The following is a 25,106-nucleotide window of genomic DNA, read 5'->3' on the forward strand; positions in this document are numbered from 1 at the left end:
AGACAAAACGATTTATGTGAACTAAAAAACATAGATAAAATGTGTTCAGAAGTGAGTGAGGGATGGGGGTTGAAGAAAAAGAGTAAAAATGACAAAGAACTTTTGTGCAATACCAAAAAAAAAAACGGGAAAGAGTGCCCGTAGATTTGTTTTAAATAGGAAACAAATCATAGTAACAATATATGTGATATGTGACTATACAGTCTATTGCGAATAATGATTAAATTAAGGTGGAAAAGAGCTTTTCAAGAGCGTAAATAGGAAACAAAGGATATTGGTATAATGTGTATAGAACAGCACGTATGATGACTGTTCGGGAAATTAATATACGTAAATAATGACCGATAAATCATAATTTTAATCCAATATATATTTGGTATCGGTATTACTTAATACATACAAGGTAAACAAATAAATAATTAATATCGTATCGATCTATTATTATTATTTGTGTTATATTGTGTAATGTGTTACATATTTTGTTGTATATCATTTTTTATCGTTTTATTAACGGTTATGCTATCGCATATATTTTAATCAGATTTCGTTTCGCTTCATTAACAAAAACGCATCTCTCGAACTGTATACGTTATACCCATCATATTTTCTTTGCACGTTGTAATAAAATATAATAATATTATATAATATACGATATACCCATACACATAGTCGTTCGTGTTGTCGGTTTTCGCTTTGGTGGCTTCGACCAACGATTTAACGCTCGTTAAACGTTTTGAATAATAATAATAATTATTATTATTATAATAACGTGTCGGTCGTGTGTTTTTTTCTTCTTTTTCTCGCTTGGCCGACTCTCACGACCATCTCTCTCGTCTCGGTCATCGTCTGCACACACCACACACACACACACACACACACGCGTGCGCACACACACTGACACGGGTAGGTGTTATATTATTATATTTGTCATTAATGTCGGCGGAGGCGCCTGCCAGAAAAAAAAAATGTTCCATGATGGGGGCCCCGCGCTAGAGAGGGCGGAGCCGAATCGGCGCGGGGGCGGACACGGGCTGGCCGACCGGTGCCGATCGCGGACGAGCCGCCGGCCGAGCGCCTGGCGCCAGAGTACTACGGCACACCGGCCCCGGGCGCACACACTGTTTACAGACGACGTACGCGCACGCCACACGGTCGATCGGAAACGTATTTCGTACGAGTCGGATTACGAGCTTTTATTTTTTACTTTACACACAAAATATATTAAAATTTGATTTTTTTTACCTTTCTCCGCCGTCACCAACCGTGCCATCCGTTTCCAAAACAATAGCCGCAGTCGACGGGTATTTCGGTCTGTGTTTTGAGTTTTATTTTTTTATTTTTTTTTTTCTTTGTCATCGTCGACGTTATTTTTATTATTAATACTAATCGTCGAGTTCTCCTCGAAAAATAAACGTTCGAAGAGTTTTCAAACAGACGGATAAACGGTCGATTTCCTGAGCGTCGACCGAGGTGTTTTCCAAATCTCAACTCTTGTATATTTTTGATCAACGGACCATGTACCCTGTGCAAAATTGTCACAACGATCGACGATAAAGGTACGATTTATATTATTTTTTTTAAATTCTATCTGATGAAAATTTTATTTTGTTCAATTATACGACATATTATATGAACATAAGTTAAAATATGATCGATAATCAATACGATTCATTTAATTAGTATCGATATTTTTGGACAACATAATTAATCCAATACAATTATATGAGGTTAAGATTTTAATTTTATAAATAGAATTTATTATCTCAATATGTACTTGTGTTGTATAATATATATATATATATATATATATATATATATAAATATATAAAGTTAAGGAAGGTGTTACAATTTTACAAAGTTCAGCAGTTGTATTATGTTATGTATGCAGTATATTGAATTAAGAATATGTTGAGACGCCAACGGTATATACAAAAGAATTTGTTCAGTGACCGTTTACCTTGAAAGTATAATATAAGTACATTTGTTAGATCTGTTTGATAACTGTAAAAAAATGTATTTTCACCTACGCTCGTACACCCAAGTATTCGTTAAGTTATAATAGATTTATATTTTTAAATCAATATTTTGTACTGTGATATAGTATAGCATAAACAAACTCGTGTAATATTGGATTCGTTTTAAATGGACGCGCGTTGTGTATAAAGTTGAACGTATAATTTTAAAAATTATGTAAATTTTAAATTAAACAGGTTTATATAGTTACGATGAGTAGTGTACTAATTCAATGTTTAAGATGATCTAAGTGGTCGTATATTTCAAAGGCTGCAAAAGTGCTTTATCTTATTTATCTAAAATGTTTAAAATAGATGTCATACATCATATTATATATATAAATAATAAAAATAGTATATATATAGTATATATATATATATATTTATGTATGAATTTCAATGATGTTTAGTATTAAAACAAACTAAACATGACTATTTATAAAAAAAAATAGTTTAAAATAAGTATAGTTAGTCTTAACAGTTTAATTTTGAGAGACTGCAATAGTAATCTTTGTATAATGTATTTATTATATTGAACTGCAGTTTTTCTTTTGGCTACAACAGACGCCGCCAGCTCCCATTGATAACGTGTAATCGAGTGTACCGTTCATAAAAATATATCATGTAGACGTATTATCAGGTCAGTTAACTTGGGCGTTGGGTGGATTCGTTAAAAATCACATTTTGTCTATATATAATATATATATATATGTCTATATGCGAAGTGCTCAATATAGTAATACGTATAAACATTTATATATATATATATATTGATATTGATATTGTTGTCTCGAGTCAAAGACAATTTTAACGACAAACAAACTACAACAATGGCACGTATCGGTGCAGAGTACACGCATTCCGTACATATATGGTTTTCGACGCGTCGTCGATTCAAACACATGCGTGCACATATATTGCAAATTGTTTACAAAGCAGCGTTACTGCAGATTATTGTAATGGCAGCCGGGACACTGCAAAGTAATCGCAGCGCGCCGTCGATAACAACAAAAAAAGGCGATATTTTTACATGAATAACTCGCGTTTAACGTGGGTAAATACTAAATGCCATATATTATTATAAAATATGTTTGACGTTGCAATAATAATTTGTAAAAATAATGTAACATGGAACTCGAAGCATTCGAAAGTTTCGTTTCCTTGCAAGTTCGGATGACGCCCATCGCCTTACGTATCATTCATTGTGATCGAATTTATAATCATAACAAATATATTATATCACTTCTACCGCTATACCTATACACTTCAACGATAACTTTGCAGACGTTAAACATAGGTATAAAATTCCAAGTATGCACTATTACGTGACCGAGTTTAATGGGGACCAATTTGTCGGTCCGCAACCAGGTAATTTCGAGTAATCCGACGCCTTGGCGGTACGGTCACGTTTTAATGCTCCTTTTATTGTTATAATATTATATATACCTATGCGATGTGTGTGTAATATATGTATAGATACGTGCGTGCGTCTGTGCAGTGTAATTTTTTATTTCGCCTTAGCTGTATATAATAATATATGTCTTTTACACAAAAAAAAAAATAAAAAAAATACAGCTTGGACGAATTGAGGCTGTGATGCCCTTTGTACTACACGTTAACCGCTGCGTATATAATATATATATATATATATTTAAAAAGGGGTGACCAGGTAAACTGTCAACAGAAGTTATCATTCTTTTTTTATAATAGATTTTTTTTATTATTATATTACTGTAGTATTTGCGTCACCCAAGGGATGTGTGTTGCAGGTTCACTTGGACCGTGTGATTAGCGTGGGAATAACAGGAGTATGAATAGTCACAATAATAATAATAGGCGCCTATATAATACATTATATGCGTATAATATAGGACTAAATCGTCATTGATGATGTAGGGGATCGTTTAATATATTTTGAGGGTATAATAAATCCATGTGTAAAGTATAATTCCAGACATAAATATCCCTTTTAAATAGATTAATGTCATGTATTCATTAAACTTGAAACGTATATCTAGAAAATCATTGCCGTAGTAATGATAGTAAATTATTATTATCATTTTAAGAATAATGTATATAAAATTAAACTTGAGTTTATATTTTAAAATTAAAATAGTATTATTATATTAAATAATACTAATATAACTATATGAATTATATATTATTGTATTATTGAAATGGGGTCCAACTATAGTCTTAGTTATTTTTAATGTTGTATATTATGAATTTAGTCAAACCTTTATGTAATTATATATTTAAACAGCTGACAAAATTAATTTTATTTTGTTTTATCTTAAATTACCTGTGTTATTACATATTTATTCTATTAGATGGAAAAAAATGTAATTTGTAGTTTTATGGAATTATCGTCTTACTCCTATAATAATATAATTTATACTCATAATGTATTTAATTTAAGTATATATTTTCTAGAATCTACACTATAGTATCCAACTTAAATAAATTGTATACTATACATGGTTTATATTATTTTAATAAATACAACATTTGCGTTACAAATATTATCAACAATTTCCAAGTACATGAGGTTTTAAACATAAAGTTAATTCAATTATTTTAAAATTAATTACACCTCTATAACACTATGTTTATTACAATAATATATAATATGTTGTACTGTCAATGAAATATGACAGATAGGTTCATAAAATGTACATAGGAAAGAATTATTATAAATCTCAAAATAAGGTACGCAGTAAAAATACAATTATATAATATAATAAAACACAACGAAACGACAAACAAGTTGTTGTAGAGAATCACCCTGTATACAATATTTTCTAATTTACCCATACCGTTTTACAGACGAGCGTACAAGCCAATTTCAAATGAGCGCGCCGTAACTCATAAATCACCCACGGCAGACGTAATTTAAAAATTATTATTATATTGTGCCTCGTCCCGACGCCCATCGTGGAGCAAATCGGATGATGATGATGATGATGATGGTGATAATGATGATGATAATGATAATAATAATAATAATAATACTTCATTGGCCTCGAGGAATGATCGATTTGCATTCAATTATTTATATATATATAATATATATTATATATACATATCAAAAAACTAATTTTCATTTTTAACAACGAATTTCTAGAAATATACCCTGACATTGTTCCAATTTTTGGTTTATTATTATTTTTTTTTTTTTTTCAAAACTCGTCACTCGGCCAGCAGGCGGGTTAATAATAGAGATTGGCCAATTGTTTCTGGCACCACTTAATAACCATATGCGTGCACCCCATCCGGCGGCCTGATTGATATTGACGTGTGAATCCTAATTGACAAACCGTCAGATTTTTAACAGCTATATTAACAATAATATCCGGTGTGCTGGAGGTCCTAATGACAAAATAATATTACGCAGGAAAACTTTTTTTAGAATGCACTTTTTGTTTTTGAAAATAACGCTGATGTTCCCGATAATTGCTTTTTCACTGTATAAAATGTTTAAAAAAAATTTAATACTACATACCTATGTATAATGATTATTAACCTTGTGTTCATATCTTTTTTTTATCTTTCATTGTATAAATACAGGAAGACAAATTCAATTGTTCATTTTCTCACTGTAACTTACAAAAAATTACAATTACGCTTTGCATAATATTATATATAATTCACTGAAACAACTATTATATTATTTTATAGTATAGTCAGCAATATATTTTATTTGCGTAGGTAAAATAATAAACATAATTCTTTGAGTTTACTTCTCATATTTTATAATGATTTTTCAAACATAAACACAAATACACAATATATTGTATTATATTATATATTTATAATTTATATGTATGTATAGTTTATAAATATAAAAGAGAACACAAATTGTTGTCTATAATCATAAAATTGCACAGTCGTATAATTTAGACCGACATTTATTCAAAGTACGTGCTGAATGCAATAAGGCTGCATTAGAACCGGGAGAACAATTTATTGTTACGAAAATGTGTGTTTGTTTTCAAAGATGATGATTGACGAAAGACATTGCTGATTTTATTAAAATTATAATCTATACATTTCACTTTATTCGCGTAATAAACCGTACTACAAATTATTATCATACACAATGTATACAATTTATTTCAATTTATAGGTGTGACAGTGATAATAACACTCGAAACCAGTAAACTACTGTTTAAAAATATAAAAACTAGGTAACTATTCAAAATTCAAATATAGTATAAAGACTGAATAGATATATTATTTTATGATTATTCGTAGTTATAGTCTGTTCAAACTACTGTCAAAGATCGGTAGTTTGGCACAAATGAAAAACGCGAATAGAAAAACGCCAATTTCCTTTTGGGCTGTCGTAAAATACCGCGGGTAAACGTATTTATATATTATGTATATGTGTGTTTTAATACATAATAATAATAATAATATAATGATATATATATATATATATATATATATATATATAATAAGATCGTTATTATTCAACGACCGCGACGCGTCGACTAGACAAGTTTTTCCAGCGGCAATAAAATTCGAATTAAACGCGACGCGTTATGAGATAGGGTTAAAAAAGGATTAAAAAATAAAAAAATAATAATAATAAAAAATATCACATATTTTTAAGGATTCTTTCTCTGCGTGTTCCATTCATGACTTCCCACGGAGCCTCGGGGTCGTTTCCATTCATGCCCGATGAACGCACACACATAATATTATTATATATAGTTATACATATATAATATATATACACACGAGGACGCGTGGGCGCCCGCATTACCTACGTTCGCCGTCGCTGTCGCCGCCACAGCAGCATACCGTTCCTAAAATTAATAATAATAATGAAATGGAAAAATCTCATAAATTCGTGTTTCGGAAAGGCGTTTTGAACAAATCGTCTGTATGTATATACAACACACGCGCGTTCGTGGCGTGATTTTTTTTTTATTTAATTTTTTTTTTTTTTTGCGCGAGCGATTCAATCCCGACAGAGGTGAGACGAAAACACACGACACTCTCTTTTTGCACACATACACACACACACACACACACACATGATAATCGCTCAGACATACGCGACAGTACGTTCACCCATATTATACAGGTAGGTAGGTACCGCGATAACGGTATATATACCTACTGCGCCTGAAGACGACGACGACTGCTGCTGTGACGTTTACGTTGTTATTATTATTATTCTTATTATTACTATTATTACGCACGTCGAAACGATATCGGTTGGAAAAAAAAAATTATTAAACCGTCGCAACGATAGAAAATAATACACATTTGAATAAAAATAATAATAATAATAATTATCGAAACCCCAGTATAATATTATTATATTATGTGTGCAGCAAACGCGACAGTTGCTGAATTGATGAATGCGAGCAATCGCATTATATAGTACAATTTAATATTATTATTATGACATTAATAACGCGTCGGGTTTTATATTGACTGTATAGGGCGTTGTGTGTATAATGTGTGTGGAAAAAAATTAATTAATAACCGACTTGGACGGAAATGTTAGCATGCCCGAAAACATATCGTTATTATTATATTAAAAGTACCTACCTTCATAAAAAATAAAATAAAACTATTAAAACAGTGTATAGTCCATTTTGCGTATGTACCGCGATGGCGACGATGTGCGGTACGCGTGCGTGCGTGTACAGAGATTTTCTATGATAATAATAACATTATAAATCTGATTTACGAGCGTTTACCCGTTTACGAAATTTGTACCGCGGTTACAGTAGGTAACGATATTGCAATATTATGGTACCTACATCATAATATGTAACGCGGGCGCGGGATTCGCGTTTTTTAACGTTTTTAGAAAAAAATCACGGCTGGCACATGGTAATATAATATTGTAATATATATTACGCGTGCAATACACTATAGCTGCAACGGCCAAATCTGTTATTCTATATTGTGACGTATAAAATAATAATATGTTAAACGATATGGGGTACTCGTCGCATATCCGGGCAATAGGCCAAACGTCTATGATGTCGGCGCCACTCACGGAGACTTCAATAATAATAATATAAGAACGGAATTCGCAAGATTATTCGATATTTTTAAACACACTAGTAAAATCGCACTAAAACAGTGATTTATTTTGGCATACGTTTTAAATTCGCTATCGATTTGTTTTGCTTTAAAATATTAATTTTTTACTTAATATATACGCGCGCTTTCAGAACGACAAGAATAAACAAATAAAAAGACGGAAGATCGAATTGAATAATCATTATAATAATAAATTTTGTTTACAAATCTTTTTTTTTTTTTTTTTTTTTTTTAATATAAATGGCGTTTATTGAAAATTTACAATCTGTACATTATATACAATAAGTAAATATGATATGATATAATGATATAAAAAGGCTTTGAGTAACATGAAGGAAGGCTTGCAGTCGAATCACCTTTTACAATAAATTAAAAAAAGAAAAAAATAATAAAAGTTTTTAAGATTAATATATGTATTTTATTGGTTGAGAAGATCTTTGCACTGGTGACGTTTGAGACGTCTTGTGGGGTTGTCAGGTAGTGTTTTTGAAGTCAATTGAGAGATGAGGTGGTTGTAGTTCGTAAGGAGTTTCACATTATCATTTACATTAATTCTATATTAAGGGTATTGCACAAGAGCCAATTATTTCAACCTAAATGAACAATTCTTTTGTCAATCATATCGGTAGACATAATACAATGTGATTATACTTTTAAAACTAATTTGAATTTTTCATTTCGTCTACTTAACTTTTTCTTAATCTGTTTCCGATTTTTACATAACGACTTGGTTTAAGTATTTAAATTTTATGATAATGATTATTTGAAATTCAATAAAAATAATTAATAAAATGTAGCCTGATCGATTTCGAATAAATAATATTAAATATTAAATAGACTGATTATTAATCAGTTTTCAAAAGTCATGTTATTATTAGGTCCATTAGTATATAATTTACAAATAATTGGTAAATTTTGCTTGAAATTATTGATCGTTTGCATTTCTCTTAATAAGTTTCAAATTAGAAAAAACTGTTTAAAAGCTGTTATATCAACGTTATTACACATTTTATCGAAGAAAATTATACTGTTTTCATATTATTAGTTATTCATTTATATTTTATATTTTTACTTGAAGGTCGCAAGTGCAATGTTAGGTAAAGTTTTATAACTCCTAAAACAGAAAATAAATAATTAAAAATATGCAATTTCAATTATTATATTTTGTTATACTATAGCAATAGAATATGTATAGACGTATAGTGCGTTAATTTTTTTATTATTCAAAAATTTAGCATTACAATATTGCAGAATTTCAATTTTACAACTGCAGTATACCATTACAATACACGAACAGTTCAGTTCAATTAAGGTCAAAATGTATGAAAGCCAATAAATCGTGTAAGTTATAATAATATGACTACATTCAGTATAATTTATGTTGTGAATATAATTTTAATGGCAATATATTATTATTACTTATTGAAGAATAAAATAAAATGTAAATATTATAATGAATTATCAATGTATTATGAAAAAAAAAAAATCGTACATTGAGAGAGCAAAATAAGGAAAACACAATTTTATTCATACATATTATAATGTAATAACATATATTTGCATGTATACATTTTGCAAGTGAGTCATGATGTATCTACCTAAATATACATATAAAAATATAATGCAATATGTTTATTATGTTTATCCTTGAGTTAATACATTTCTAATCTTATTTTTTTCTTTTAATCATTAATAAAATAGCTACTATGCTTATAAATTTTGAACAGAAAACGTAATAAAATTGCACTTTTATTCATTTTAACCAAGTTGTAACATTGACTGTCGTAAATAAAATCATCTTATGCATGTATATATTACCATAGCTGATGAGGATAACCAATATAGAAAGACTTAACTAAATGTTTCGTAAATAAAATAATATAATGTTATAATAAAATTGTGAGTAGCAACAAATATATACATAATATATATTATATTTATTTTTATTTAATATATATATATATATATATATATATATATATATATATATATACATGTATATTATATACACTATTAGTTAGTATATTTAATGGTAGGTAGAGTTCAGTTTGTTTTACAAATTATAATGCTGAAATCTGTATGATTAATATAAGTTTTTTAGGATAATTTTTTTTTCGTTTGATATAGTATTAATAATTATTATTTACGTTATAGGCATTAATTTATACTAATATTATAATATATAACATGTAACCAATGTTATTTTATGGAAGAGACATAGATGGATCACACTTTCCGCTTCTGAAAATTGAAACTTGGTTTTTTTTTATGTATTTATAATTGTTTCTGTAATAACAATTTTAATAATATTGACATAAAATAAAATAAGGAATTCATTTGTCTGTTTAAAAAATAATTCAATAATTTGATTAATATGGATTGCTGAGGAGGAGCTTTCCATATCAAAAAGTAAATTAAAAACAATATAAACCTCACTCTACACCGTCGATCAAGTTTGAGTATAGATACGCTACTGAACGTAATACGCACATCATCCAGTAGAAATAACTTTATGTGATTTTCTTGTGGGTTATGTTTATGTATTATTATATTATGCGCCTGCCAAGAATTCTGTTTTTGGTAAGTATTAAAGCATTGTAGACTATTACTTTTTAGGTAAATAAAAAACAGTAAGAGAAACAATTCGAGTTGGATCCCTAGATATTTGATCACTTTTAAATTAAAAACGAATTGGGTCCAAGTAGTAATTTGATAATACTCGAATTTGATCCGCAGCCACAATAAGTTTTTGTCGTAATCAGTAAAAACAAACAAAATATTGAAGAAAAATAATAATCATTAATCATACAATAATTATTTTATGACCTGCATGATTATAAAAATTTAAACAAATAATCAGAACCGTGTTTTTTCGTGTACAATTGATTATCAATAGATTTAAATTTAACAAAATTAATTTAAGTTATTTATTCAATAACGAATTCTACTCGAAATTAATGATGTATACAACAAAATGTACTCATTTTCTAACCCTTTTTTTTATTGACAATGTACATTGTACATAACTACACAATACATAGTGATCGTCTAAATAGTGTTTTTTATGGAATAAACACTCGTTTAAACAGGCCACATAATACTTGATCAATTAGTCTAAATGGTTTACCTCATAGAATCAACTCATTTACTCAGTAAAATATCTCAAACTCAAATGATGTAATTTCTGAAATTCGATACCTAAATCAAGGTCATCCCTAAAAAATACTTAAATTTTTATGTATTTACTCTCTTATTAACTCGATTGATTATGCATAATGATAATATATTATTAGAGCAGGTACCTGCTGTATATATTATAATATTGTACGGTTTCGTTCGCAAGATTTATAATATTAAAAAAAACGTTACACAGCTGATTTATTTTATATAAAAATAATTTATTTTCAACTGTCAACGATATTAATTTCAATCCAACTGTGTACGTTATATATATATATATATATATATATTACAGAAAACAAAATCGTAACGAGAAACCGATCAACGTCCGTTTTTAACGTGTACCTATAAACGTATTTATACAGTTTGTGTATTATTGCGTTGTTATTATTATTATTGAGTATTATAACTTACGTATGTTATTCAAATCCACCACGCATTCTTCAGACAGATATAATCGGTATTCTCCCGCGGCCGGGTCTTCTTTCACAGCAAAGCGTTTATATACGCCATACTGGTACCCTCTTATTTTTTTTTTCACCGATCAGCTATCATCTTGGTTTCTTTCTGTTACATGCCGCTGCGGTGTCTTAAACGTACGCTCATATAGGTTTAAGGTAGTATTAAATATGTTACATACGTTGCATATTATACGCATAATGTGTAAAACCGTAGGATCGGCCGTCTGCGAGATAATTTAATGTTATAAAATAATGTTAGACGATGCACTTTTTATCAGTAATTTGTCGCCGATCTTCCTCATTTCGTGCGATCCAGAATTCCGTTTGTTGTGTACAATATCTACGCATCGATGGCGCACACATGTGTAATGTTTAGTAAACTTAATGATTTATTCAAGTAACTTATTGACAAATTTTTATGTAAATAATATGTGGTATTTCAATTATAAAAGTTCCCTTAAAAAACATAACATTAAGAATAGGCCGACTTCATGTTGTTGAAAAACAATAAAATAAAATGTCTACAACTTATAAGGAAGAAAAATAACTTTTTGTTTTTTTAATGTCATTTAACACAAACGTATTTTCAATAAGGTTACACATACCTAATCAAAACATTTAAAACAGTAACCACGTCATTGAAATTATTTTTATAATTATTATCATGAAGAACTGTTTTTAATATTTTTTAAACTTTTCTACTAATATTATAAAATTTATATTTTTGAGAAAATAGTTATATGCCCTTGAAAGATTTAAAATTAAAAATATATTTTGCATATTTGTTACTTTTAGATCTTACTAAATTTTTTAATTAAAAAAAGAAAACTATATTATATTTTACATTATATTTTAAGTCATAACGAGTGATACTATTATTCAAATATAGTCATTGACCACCATCTAGATTTTTTGTAGACATATATCTTATAATTATATAAGCCAGTATTATTTTTTAAATAAGGTCTTCACACGATAGATATGCACTATTACATTACAAACGTGAAAGGATTATGTGAAAAGTTATCATTTTAGCTCATTCATTTTTATGTTAGGAGTAAAAATAATAGTTTTAAAATCATTTCAGATTATTATAAATATTTAAAAAAATTAACTATGTATTCTCATTTTTAATTCGTTTATTTTAGCAATACTTATACGATTTTAAAATCATTAATATTATACGTAAAGATGTATATAGTACTATATAATAATAGTATCACGTATATTATTGGTAATACTAAATATTTGAAGTATCTACTTCCCAGTCCAAGTAAATTTTTTCTATGAATATACTATGTATAGATTTACTATATATGATATATCATCATACATGTACAGCCGTTACAGGGGACTCGCAGGGAAACAACGACTATGATATATATAATCTAACTGCAATCTGACTGCAAGGACACTCTTGTTATTATAGTTATTATTATAAATTATATAGGTTCCTATTTGCTGCTATAATATATATATATATATATATATATTATGTTTATATCGTGTGCGTGCTATATACTAACCGGACGTCTATCGCTGGGACAGCGAAAGGGAAAAAAACCTACTTGATAGAAATGTGTAATGTAATAATACTAAGTCCGTAGGCTTATGATATGTCTTATAAACAAGAAAATATTATTTACTAAATACTGTTTACGTACATAATATTATAGTATATTGACATACACGTAGCGTGTTATTGGTTTCCATCGTTTCTCCCAGTGCAATGGTAAAAATAATAACAACACATATATTACGCGTAATATCGGAGCTCATGTCATGGCGAGGCCCATCCTACGGGCTACGAAACAACCCATATTCGTCGGTACAGTACGCCCATATGAACTGGAATGTAAATTTAAATATAAAAAAAAAGGGTGGGATGATGATATCATTATTATCATCATTTGTTTTTCTCTCCACAATGGTTCAATTATTCTATATGGTATGTACGCAGCGTGTCGTAGGGGTGGTACTGTTTCCAAGATCGTCTTCCTCGCATCTTCGACAATTGAATAGAGGCGATTAATCGCTGAGTACTCTCAACTCTGTTTCATCCTTGAATTATAATTTTATTCTGCTTTTGAGTTTTTGAATTTTCAAGCAACTTACTATAACTTCTCAACATAAATTTTCAAATAGTTATACATAGATTTATTTGTATTGGCAATGTATGAAGTGTCTTAAGGTTTAGAAGATATATGAATAGAGGGGGTATGGCTATTTAAATATCATGGTAATTATTTTTTAGTTTACTTAATATAAATTATTAGCTCAACATGTCAAATAGGTTTTAGATTTGTTTTCATGCTGAGTTTTAAGTTAAAAATATAATATTTGTATGATATTTTATATTCTATCGTATTAATAAGAAATAATAATGCATACAAAAAACAAACAATAATATAATTTGTTAATTTAAAATGTACGCGATATTATAATAATTTCCAGAAAAACATAATAGGAAAAAAAATAATCGTATAACTTTTTGATAAAAATAAAATGATTTTATAGAGTATCTTGAACAATGAAGTATTCGAGTACTTTCGAAGAAAAAATCAATTACTCCAATCATTACTCATTGTAGTATTCGAAGTAGTTTATTTGGAATACTATCCATGTCTAGTAATAATCGATGACTAAAAATTGCTACAATTATAATAGACATAATAGATATACGTATACACGTAGGTGAATTAAATACTATTAATATGTTTTACAGTTTATTTTTTTATAATTTACTTCGCACATTATGATATTGTAATATTATCGCGGTGTGCGCATGCGATAATCGTTAATTAATCTATACAAAATTGAAAATAATAATAAAAATTATATAATATACGTATTATCCAGATAATATTGTGAAAATATTAGGAAAAAAATTATTTTCATACGCGGGAAATCTCTGCGCGAACGATTGATTTCGCGAAGTTATTTGTCATTGCGCGACGATTGTTGACGCCTATACGTGCAATTAGTCGCATGCCACAGCTACGATATCGCGGAAACCGCAGGTGACTACAACTACAGCAGTCGGACACAAAATATTTATATAATATATGATACTGGGTGATTCTTTTTACAGTAAACACTTGTTATCTTGAAAAATATTGGAGTTTTTGAAAATACTTTCTTTTACATGATAAGAAGGTATCTCTATATTCAAATATTCAAAAATAACATTTTTTTTTCAATCATATTTTTTACTATTTCTAACGATTATAACTTTTAAATTTTTTTTGAATGATGACACGTCCATTTTTAATTTAATATTTTCTAGCAGAATTTTTTCTACCGAATAATTAATTTTTGTAATAGTTGCAGACGAATAGTAAACTTTTGCTGAACCTACCCCTGTGTCACACTAAATTTGTAGACAAATTTATAACTCGTTCGAAAAACGATTTTTATTTACAGAAATGTTTTGTTTCGTTTATTTACTTTTTATTTTATAAAATATAATTGTACACATTTTAAAGACGTAATATTATGTACTGCTACGGTAGAATAACGCAGTTTCCTCGCTCTGTAGGTGACTGCTGCAACGCACTATACGATAATATATTATATTGTATTTTCTCTGTGACTAAAGTAAAGCCATAATTCTCAATAGTATGTCAAGCCATAAAATGAAAATAATATAATACTTATATGTAAACCGATTACAATATTCTTATAGTCAACTGTTTACCGTGCGTATTAAGTCATGTCCTACGAAATCGGTTTTTTCCTATTTCACTATAAAATTGTACCTTTACTGTAATACACGTATTGCAAATCGGAGGGTACCTGATTTTAAATGCTTGAAACAAATATAATATGTCCATAGACAAATATATCATATTTAAATTTGATTATTTTTATACGTTTAATATTGTATTAGGTACGCATTTAAAAACTTAGAAAACTGACATTTTATGGAAAAAAATGTAAGTTTTATTAAACATTAGGACGAAAGTGAGACACGCATTGTTAAAATCAATACAATTTTAACAGTCCCGGATTGGCAATTTGTTCACAAGCTTGAGCGTGGCGCACAAACTATATAGATACGTAAAATATTGAAGTACCTATTTAAATTAAAATTCAAACGAGTAGTTTTTGAGTCATTAAACTTGTTTTATTTAGGATAATAGGTCCCATGATACTGAATTTGGAAGAGATGGGGCTATGAAGATTTCAAAATTTTACTGATTAATATTAATCTATTAACTTTTATAATTAATGTTTATGGTCCCAGTATAATACTTGATGATAATTGAACTATTATAATATCTATTTTATATTTTTGTACAATATTTTTTAAGGACTATTATCCTTAGTATAAACATTGTAAAAACTGAGATACAATACTTGTTTTAATTTTAAATAATGTAAAAAATTATCTGCTAAATAATTTACAGTAAAAATGAGGAGTTCCCATTAAGAAAAAATAAAATAAAAAAACAAAAGTGTGTATTACCACAAGACATAAGTAATATAAAAAGTCTCAATATTTTTAAAATATGATATTAAAATATATTTGAAAATTCTAAAACTTAAAAACTTAATTAATTTATTGGTAAAATAAAAAAAAAACAGGGGTGAGTATGCTTGGCACTCTGTATATTTCTGTAGTCCGCACATTATAATGTGATATGACACACATGTATAATATTTTGTTGCGCATGTGTGATCACGGAGTGGAAAATTAAAAATTTTTTTTTCTGGATCTTTGCCCGCTACGAAACCGTATCGTGATAATATATCAAATCGTGATGCGGAAAAGTCTATCGCATACGCTGGCCTCGTCATATGTTTCAGTTAGGTTCGGCAGTGGCGTTTAAATAATTATAAAAACGCGTATGCGCCCGTTTAATGATGAATTACTGTACGTTATTTTATAATGTCGTGTAGTAATGTGAATCATTTACGCGCATGCCGTCATGAATAATGCAATGCATTGCTATTAAACTACATACATTATAGTTTATACTATATATAATATTATGTGATATGTACAAACTACGCGACACGCTTGTCACCACTGTTGTTATTACGTAATTAACACGATATAATGTGGCGCCCCAACCGTCGGTCGTCATTATATTATAATTTATTAAAATACTGTTTTGATATCGAACCGCGGACGTTTGATAGCAGATTCGAAGTTAACATTTATATAATACAAATAAGAATAAAATAATATACTTCGGTAATCTGTCCACACACTATACTGTTATTACAAAGATTAAATTATAAATAACTTATTGAAGTCAAATATTATTTAAGTGTGGACATGAAGGTCATATCCTCTCCCACTATCTCACTAGAAACGTCTAATCGCAGATTAAAAATTTTACTCATCAGACTTTAAAAATCATAAAAACTTGATTATCAAGAATTATTATTGCTTTAACTAGAGTTTTTATTGGAAATTTATAACTCAAAAAATCTATTTAGGTTATTCATATATGACTATATGTTTTATCTGCCGTTAATCCCTTCTCCACCAAAATCTACAAAACCAGTTGTGAAGTTTTAAAATCATATATATACTTATGCGTATGTATCTAAAGATTATTTCAGATAAACTTTCAACTAAAACAAATCTAATTACATGATTATATTAATTTTTACTACAAGTGAATGATTGTAAGCATTATTATTGAACTTAAGTGTAGAACACGATGTCGAGAATAAAAAATGTACGTGAGCGAATAGAGAATCATAATATTTTAACGTTATACAATATACATATTAAATATATTATGCAAAATTATAAAAAAACGTATAGACATTAGAAGGTCATAATGTAGGCTGGAGAAAATTGGATTACGGCTGCAAAAAAACAATGATTACTTCAAGAATAAACAACGCAATAAAGCTAAAATGAAACGTACTTGACAAAAAAAAAAAAAAAAAAATGTTGATTAAAAAAAAATGTAATTATACAGCAATGTAAATATATTTTAATTATTAGTGTTTCAGATATGAAATATATCAGAAATTCATGAAATATTGATTTTTTTAAATTTATCGGTTTTTTTTTTTAAATTTATTATAAGATAGTTTAAGAATAAACATAATATAGTATAATTATTAAATGCTGATAAAAATATAGATTAAGATTACTATAGGAGACAATTTTTGGTCTACTAATACGATTTCGAGTTTCATGGTAAATAGACAAGTCGGAATCGTAAAAATGAATGAGAACAGAATTAATTGAATCAAAAAGAAAATAACGTCATGTATCTAAAAAACCCGTGACAAACAAGATGTGCTTTTTTAAAAATACGAGCAGTATGTTTTTAAAGGTTTTATTAGTAAATTAAATGTTTGAAAATATTATAAACGCATTTTGTGAAAACGTTCGTCTGATGAAATTTTTAAACGCATTATTATTATTATACGATTATAATAACGAGCGTTTCATAACGAAATGAAAACTTGAAAACGATATGCCAGTAATCCGGAGCTTTTCTGACAGTCCGACATTGCAGCAACTGCACCTGAACTCGTCTCGCCAACAATCGGATCACCGAGGTAGGAGTGCAACAGCTTCAGTGATGTTATTCGTATAATAAGATAGCGTTTCCGGAAACCGTCCCGCGGCGGTGGCGGCGGCGGCGCGCATCGTCACCGCCCTCGCGCAATATCTACTACGCTATATAAATTACATTAATATCTGCAGCACTCCGTAACGCATAATATATATATATATATATATATATATACATGCACGACTCACTTACGACGGCCACCGGCGGCGGCTACGATAATTTAATATAATGTGTGTGCGTGAGTACCTACATATAATTTTCATTATCATTATACTCGCATAGGCTGTATAGCTGACCGGATGTGCGAGGCGAGAGAATATAATGTATATTACAATATTAAAACGCATACACACATATATATATATATATTTATATTGTATATAGGTACCAATACATTTTGTACGACCACCGCGACGACTATAACACGGTGTGTAAACGCCTACCGACGCCGCCGCGCATCTCGCGTGTATACGTATATAATATACATAATAATAATATGATATATACATATATGACATATTGTACCTGCGGCGATCGCGGTCTACAGCTGCTGCGCCCGTATTGTATACCTAAATATATATAATTATATACCTGTCCGCGGATCGAGCCGAATCGTCGTTGTCGTCGTCGTCGTCGTTCCGATTAAACCGCCACCGTTCACGGCGATTACGCTGCAGTGCTCCGCGCGCACACGTCTTATGCGTACGTTTCATACCCGGGTATTGGTATGCAGGTACCCACTATACGGTTTAATGTAATACACTGTATAGGTGCAATACACCGGAGTCGGCCGTGAAATCGTTTGTCACGCGCCGCCGCCCGCTCGTCCGCGCGCACAATGCCCGGTTCGTCTTCGTGCAGGTCTTCGCGGGCAACCAAACCGCAGCGGACAACCTCGGGTAGGGTCCGCGGTGTGGCGGTGGTGGCCGACGACTATAGCATTATAATAATAATAATAATAATATTAATATAAAATGTGATTCTGTATGATATGATTTTTTATTATTATTATTATTATTATTATTGTATATATTATTATCAGCGAGTCGACCGGAACGGAACTGGAGCGCTCGCATCGCGGTATACAAACCGCATTTTGAAACGCCGACCGGAAAATCTTTTCCAGCGACAATAACGCCTCGCGCGGGGGCTGTGGTACACGAAAATGACTATTTCTGTGTCATCATATTTTGTGATCGGTCCAAATATAATATTATTGATTAACGTATTGTTAAAGTATTATCACTGATGATAATATAGTTACAATCTTAATTAAAATTTAAATTATAACAAAGTCGTTGTTCTAGCGGAGCGTTTACACATTTTAGAACTGCTAGAATAATGGAACTTAAATGATCGTAAAATATATGTAGGTACCTATTGTATTATATACCGTGTAGAAAAGAAAATTATATAAATTCGAAATTTTAATAGTTGATTCATACGCTGGTTACGATTCATGAAGATATCTTTTGATCATTTTACGAGTAGTTGTGTTAGATATTACACTTTGAAAATGCTTAGACGTACATCATAGAAAAATTTAAATATCTTTAAAAAGAAGCTAGTATGCCAACACAGACAATTCTGTTAACTTTAAATTTGTTTTTAGGTTATTGCGCTTTTGATTCTAACATTAAAGCTAGCAACACAAGCAATATTGGATGACGAGAATTCGCCATATGGCGCGCGGGTCATAGTAAGAAAATAAGAACGATGCGCCGGGCGTTGACATCCTCCATTAAACCAACGGTAAAAAAAATTAAAATTAACTTTGCGATGATTGATCAATAAAATTTTTTAAAAAAATATTCAAGGTTATTATTAATAACGATATATAATTTGTATTGGAGCACGACATCTTTTCATAAACACGCCGAAATGCCTATAACATATTTATCGATATTCGAACCGACCGCGGCACAATGTAGTGAAGAAATAGCGACTTACATATCGTGCACGGCCGATCGTAACAACAAAATAATAACAACATCGATAATAATAACTACACGATGGCGGCCAGCGCAGCACAGTCAGTACTGCAGGATACAGAGGAGTTGTACCTAAACTCGCATTATACACACGTAATGTACGAGTCCGACGGGCGTGTGATATTATTGTATATTATTATAATGTATGCGCTCGCCGCTGCAGCTCTCGCGCAGTGGAATGTGTTAATCTCGGCGATATTATATTATTTAGGTGTCGGAGACGGCCGAAGAGGTCGGGTACTCGGGGTCGTAGCGGGCCGCCGCGGGTATATACCGCGGCATATGATATTATTATTATTACTGTTACTATAATATGTATAAACGCGTTTGGACCGAGCGCATTCTTTTTCATTGTCGTTAAGTACAATATGTATATACGCCATTGGTACATCGTCGTCTTTTTATAAATTTATTATTCAGAGGTATAAGCACAGTGCAGTGCGGCTTGTGTGTCGGGGGTGGTACGACCCCACCGCCGCAATAAACCTAAAGCGGAATATCATATTATTACAATATTATTGTTATTATTATTATTATTTTTGTTCGGCATTCCGATCGTCCAAAATCGTATATCATGTGTATAGAGGTAGATACGCGTATTATTATATTATGTTCACACGCACGCCGCGGACCTTTGTGCGACGAACCTGTGGAATTTGTCAACAGGCGGACCAGGCGGCCACTCGTTTCGCCGCCTCTTCCTCGTCTTAATTCTCTGATCAATTTGTTGAAAACACGCTCGTTTTGTCCGAAACCACGTTATGTAACGCATTCGATATACACGCCTATATAATTGGGCTGGATAATAATTTAAGTACACACAATAATATAAACTCATTCGTCTATACCGCGACCGCGGTGGTCGCGGTGGTCGTGGTTGGTAATAAATTTGATCTCTTCGAATCGTCCACTGACTGTTGTATTCCTTATTATATTATAAAATATAAAGTGACGAAGTTCAATATAATTTTCAAACAATTTTAAATTAAACGAAATTTCAAATTTAACCTAATAACATTTTGTGTATTGTAGGTATCTACAAAGCACTTAACAAATTAACTTTTAAATATGGTTGAATAGTTTGGAAGTGGCTGTACAGATAATGCAATAAGGTTAATTGAGAGTTCAAAATATCTTGCAATAAGAATATAATTATATAAAAGGGAATAAAGTTGCTCTACTTTACTAAATTACAAAGAACTCAAAATTCTTCCAATTAGATATCTATACAGGTAGTTCTCCATACTCACTAAAACGGATAAATAAGTCGTAAGCAAAATATAAAGCATGAATTTAGGGTTTTTGACATATTTGTAAAATATATGAAAAATAGTTTAGAATAGTTTAAAATACAAAGAAAAAATTGTTAGTCATTTGTTTCTTGAACTGTAATTAAATTAATAGAAAATTAAGTTTGAATATTAGAGCAGTTAAAAATTAAGGTTCAATATTATAAACATAAATGTAAATATACTGTTTATTATAAACAGTTTATAAATAGCTTATTTACTACGCTAAAAGCATAGCTTAGTTAAGTAAATTAACTTTAATACTGTAAATTTAAAATTATTTTTAAATGTATTACAATGTACCTATTACATATTAAATGCATGCAATATAACAGTAATTTGTTGAAGATTTTAGCCATGATTAACAAATGTGATATAAATTATAAAACTTGGACATTGATTTGAGATGTTAATCTTGAGATGGTATCATGCAAGACTACAAATAACAATATTATCCAGAAATATTGAATTGGTTTCAAACTATTAATTTTACGACCGGATAGAAAATTGAAAAAACGTTCGTTTTGCGCTGATGATTTACTGCTGGGATGACGAAAATGGTATCCGTCACACGCGCGTGTAGTGCACGGTGTACCTATACTTCTTATATTTTAATGTAGACGTTTTGATTTGCCGTTCCATTATTATAATAATATATTATAATATGTCATTGTGTACGCGTAAAGAAGGCAAAAAAAAAAAAAATATGTATATTTGACACATGAAAACTGGTTCATTCTTATTATAATCTCATCTCACGTTAATGCGTACAGCGAAGAACAAATTAACGAGCGCCAGTTTTTTTTTCTATTTAAATATAATATAAATGTAGACACGCGTATATATTCGATGCACGATAATAACAATATTAATAATTTATTTTTATATTTACAGCTGTGCGAGTACTTATGTGATCCCAAAAAGTGACATTTTTGTCCCCACGCATTTGTAAAAAAATATATTCTCTTTTAACATATTATTTTATATATTATACATTATTCGTTGTACATAATATCTAGACAACATCGGATTGTTAAACACGCTACGATATAACAACGCGTTTACGAAGTTTGGTCAATAACTTTATGCAATAATATTATTGTAATAAATAATATTATCAATTTTTAGAAAAGTTTTTTTTTTTCGATTTCGTCCCACAGATATGTGAAGATACGAAAAGAGCGTAATGCACTGGTGTTACGGTTAAGTTTCGCAAATTCACCACGCATATTAAATAAGTATTATATAAATTATATAAACGAAATAATAAAGGTTTATATTTTGTGAATTAGTTATAAATTGCAGGAAACAGAAAAAAGATGAATTTTATGCATATTAAAATAGGCTGGTTTTTTTTTGTTTTATTTAATTATCTGAAAAAAACGGTAACACACCGATATACTTTCGTGAAATCCAAAACAATTCATATTTGTTATAGAAACATAATATTATTATTAATTATTATACATAGATATGATGATTACTGATTACAATGTTAATAATTTTAGAGACTAAAACAACAGGTGATCAATACATTTTACATAATAATGCTTTTCCAAAGATTACAAAAATACATATATTATAATGTAAACAAAAACTAAACATAATCGAAAAGTATAATTACTGAATATTAACATAAATAATAATTAATATTCTGTTGAATAGATGTTATAACCGATTAAACGCATTAAAAAAAAAAATCAAGTTAAAAGTTTTGCCATTATATAAAAATGTATATATTATACAGTTTATAGTTATTGACTAAATTAATTTTAAATCTTTAAATTAGTGTACAATATTCAACGAGATATTTAAATATCACTTCAATATGTTAGTAGAAAAAATTGTTTTGGCCACCAATCAAATATAAAAGGTTCATTTACAATAATCGACAAACTTCTAAACACTTATTTATACTTTGCTACAAAATGTTTCATATTACTACAAAGAACTTAGTTGATTTATTGAATTGTTTAAAACGTATCTTATAAATTATTACTATAATTCTTGCGTAATAATAACAAATGTTGCATAATATTAAAAAGTTTTATTTGTGTCTTAAGATTCACAGAAACAAAATAATATACATATCACATATAAACCGACATTGACATTCGCATAACCTTCAAATAGTAAAATATACTTTGAACCGACATAATATATTAATACAATGTGAAAATACGTCGTACGCCTTAACCCTTTTGTATAACACGGTTTTAAAATAATTAAAAGTATTATTTAAAGATGTCTAATAATATATAATTTAATATTAAGTCTGATTACACATATTTTAAATATTTATGTATTCATTTTTTGATTAAATTTACAGTTTCAGCTACGTATAGCTAGGCAATTAATGTCTTTAAAATGTATATATACTATTACAAATTTATCACACTTATTATAAACTAGGTGTTAAATCTATTTTTGTTTTTACATTATACAGTTTATATTATATTGTAAGATTCAGTTTTTTTAATACATTAAAATATTCTGGTGTTTTTTTGAATCTGGTCTCAGGCCTGATCCTACAAGGTGATCTTAGGAATTTTACAGATGTCTAATTTCTCAGGAATACTTGTAATATTATGCCAGTTTATGCTGTAGTTGATAGTAATAGGGTTACTCCCCAGGTTTCACACGCTGATGGTTGCCATTAGAAAACAATGTACATTATTCCGATGTATCCAATTCTATAGTTAATTTGGTGTTATCATTTATTTTTATTTTTATTCGGGATTTTGTCATTTGAGTATTGTTTTTTTTTGATTTTTCTTAGCTTAAATTTATTTCTTATGCCTATAGTATGTTTGCCATTTAGCTTCTTAAACATTGTTTTCCATTTCTTTACACGTTTTTATTTGTAGAAGTAGTGATTCATTTCTTAGTATTTTTACAGGTCTACTTTTCTATTTTCTTTTATGTTACTGAGCGTCTGAACTCTGGTATTCAAATAAATGTTATGTTTATTCCCATATTTCGAGTTTGTATAACTTTTTTTTTGTATGAGTTTCACGATGTCCGTATAAAGAATTTGTCGTAATAAACTTACGACTGATTCTGTGAGGATATTGGTCGGTATATATTTGTACTCATTTTATTGGTAATTTATGTGTTCTACAGCTTTAAAAACTATTATGGCTTTTACGTTTATGCAAATGTAACTGTTTTCAAGTAGTATTTATTTCTGGTATTAAGGTGTACATGGATAATTGAAATAACTACATTTTTTTTCTGACTTTGAAGCGTCTATGTAAAATATATTGTTTTTTCTGTGTTTTATGTATTTTTTGTAAGTGATTTTAATTATGAAGATTTAGATTTATATTTTATTTTTTTAATATTGTTGATATCAGAATTAAAAAACTTCTATATTGTTACATAATATTAAAAACAGTTATTAAAATTACAATAAATTATATATTATTTGAATTTGGATACATAATATAGTAAAATAGATATATATTAAAGTAAAACCATTACTTTTTAGTCAACCTATTCGTGCGGCGTTTAACGAAATTAAATTTATTCTATAAACAGTTATATACGCTTT

At 29.2% G+C, this 25,106-nt stretch overlaps 1 protein-coding gene across 2 annotated transcripts in view; it reads left to right on the top strand.

The window, feature by feature from the left end:
* Positions 1–1,105: 1,105 nt before the first annotated feature.
* LOC112597604 (noggin-like) overlaps positions 1,106–25,106 on the top strand; it is a 36,727-nt gene continuing 12,726 nt past the window's right edge. The window contains exons 1-2 of one of the 2 annotated variants that reach the window (XM_025343714.1): positions 1,106–1,556; positions 19,886–20,025. In XM_025343714.1, the coding sequence (XP_025199499.1) occupies positions 19,990–20,025 (36 nt within the window). In that variant the 5' untranslated portion in view covers positions 1,106–1,556; positions 19,886–19,989. The remainder of the gene's footprint in view (positions 1,557–19,885; positions 20,026–25,106) is intronic. The other variant, XM_025343715.1, reaches the window with a different exon arrangement.

This window comes from Melanaphis sacchari, unplaced genomic scaffold (genome assembly GCF_002803265.2).
Source record: "Melanaphis sacchari strain LSU unplaced genomic scaffold, SCAv2.0 Contig42_pilon_pilon, whole genome shotgun sequence".
Lineage (NCBI taxonomy): Eukaryota > Metazoa > Arthropoda > Insecta > Hemiptera > Aphididae > Melanaphis > Melanaphis sacchari.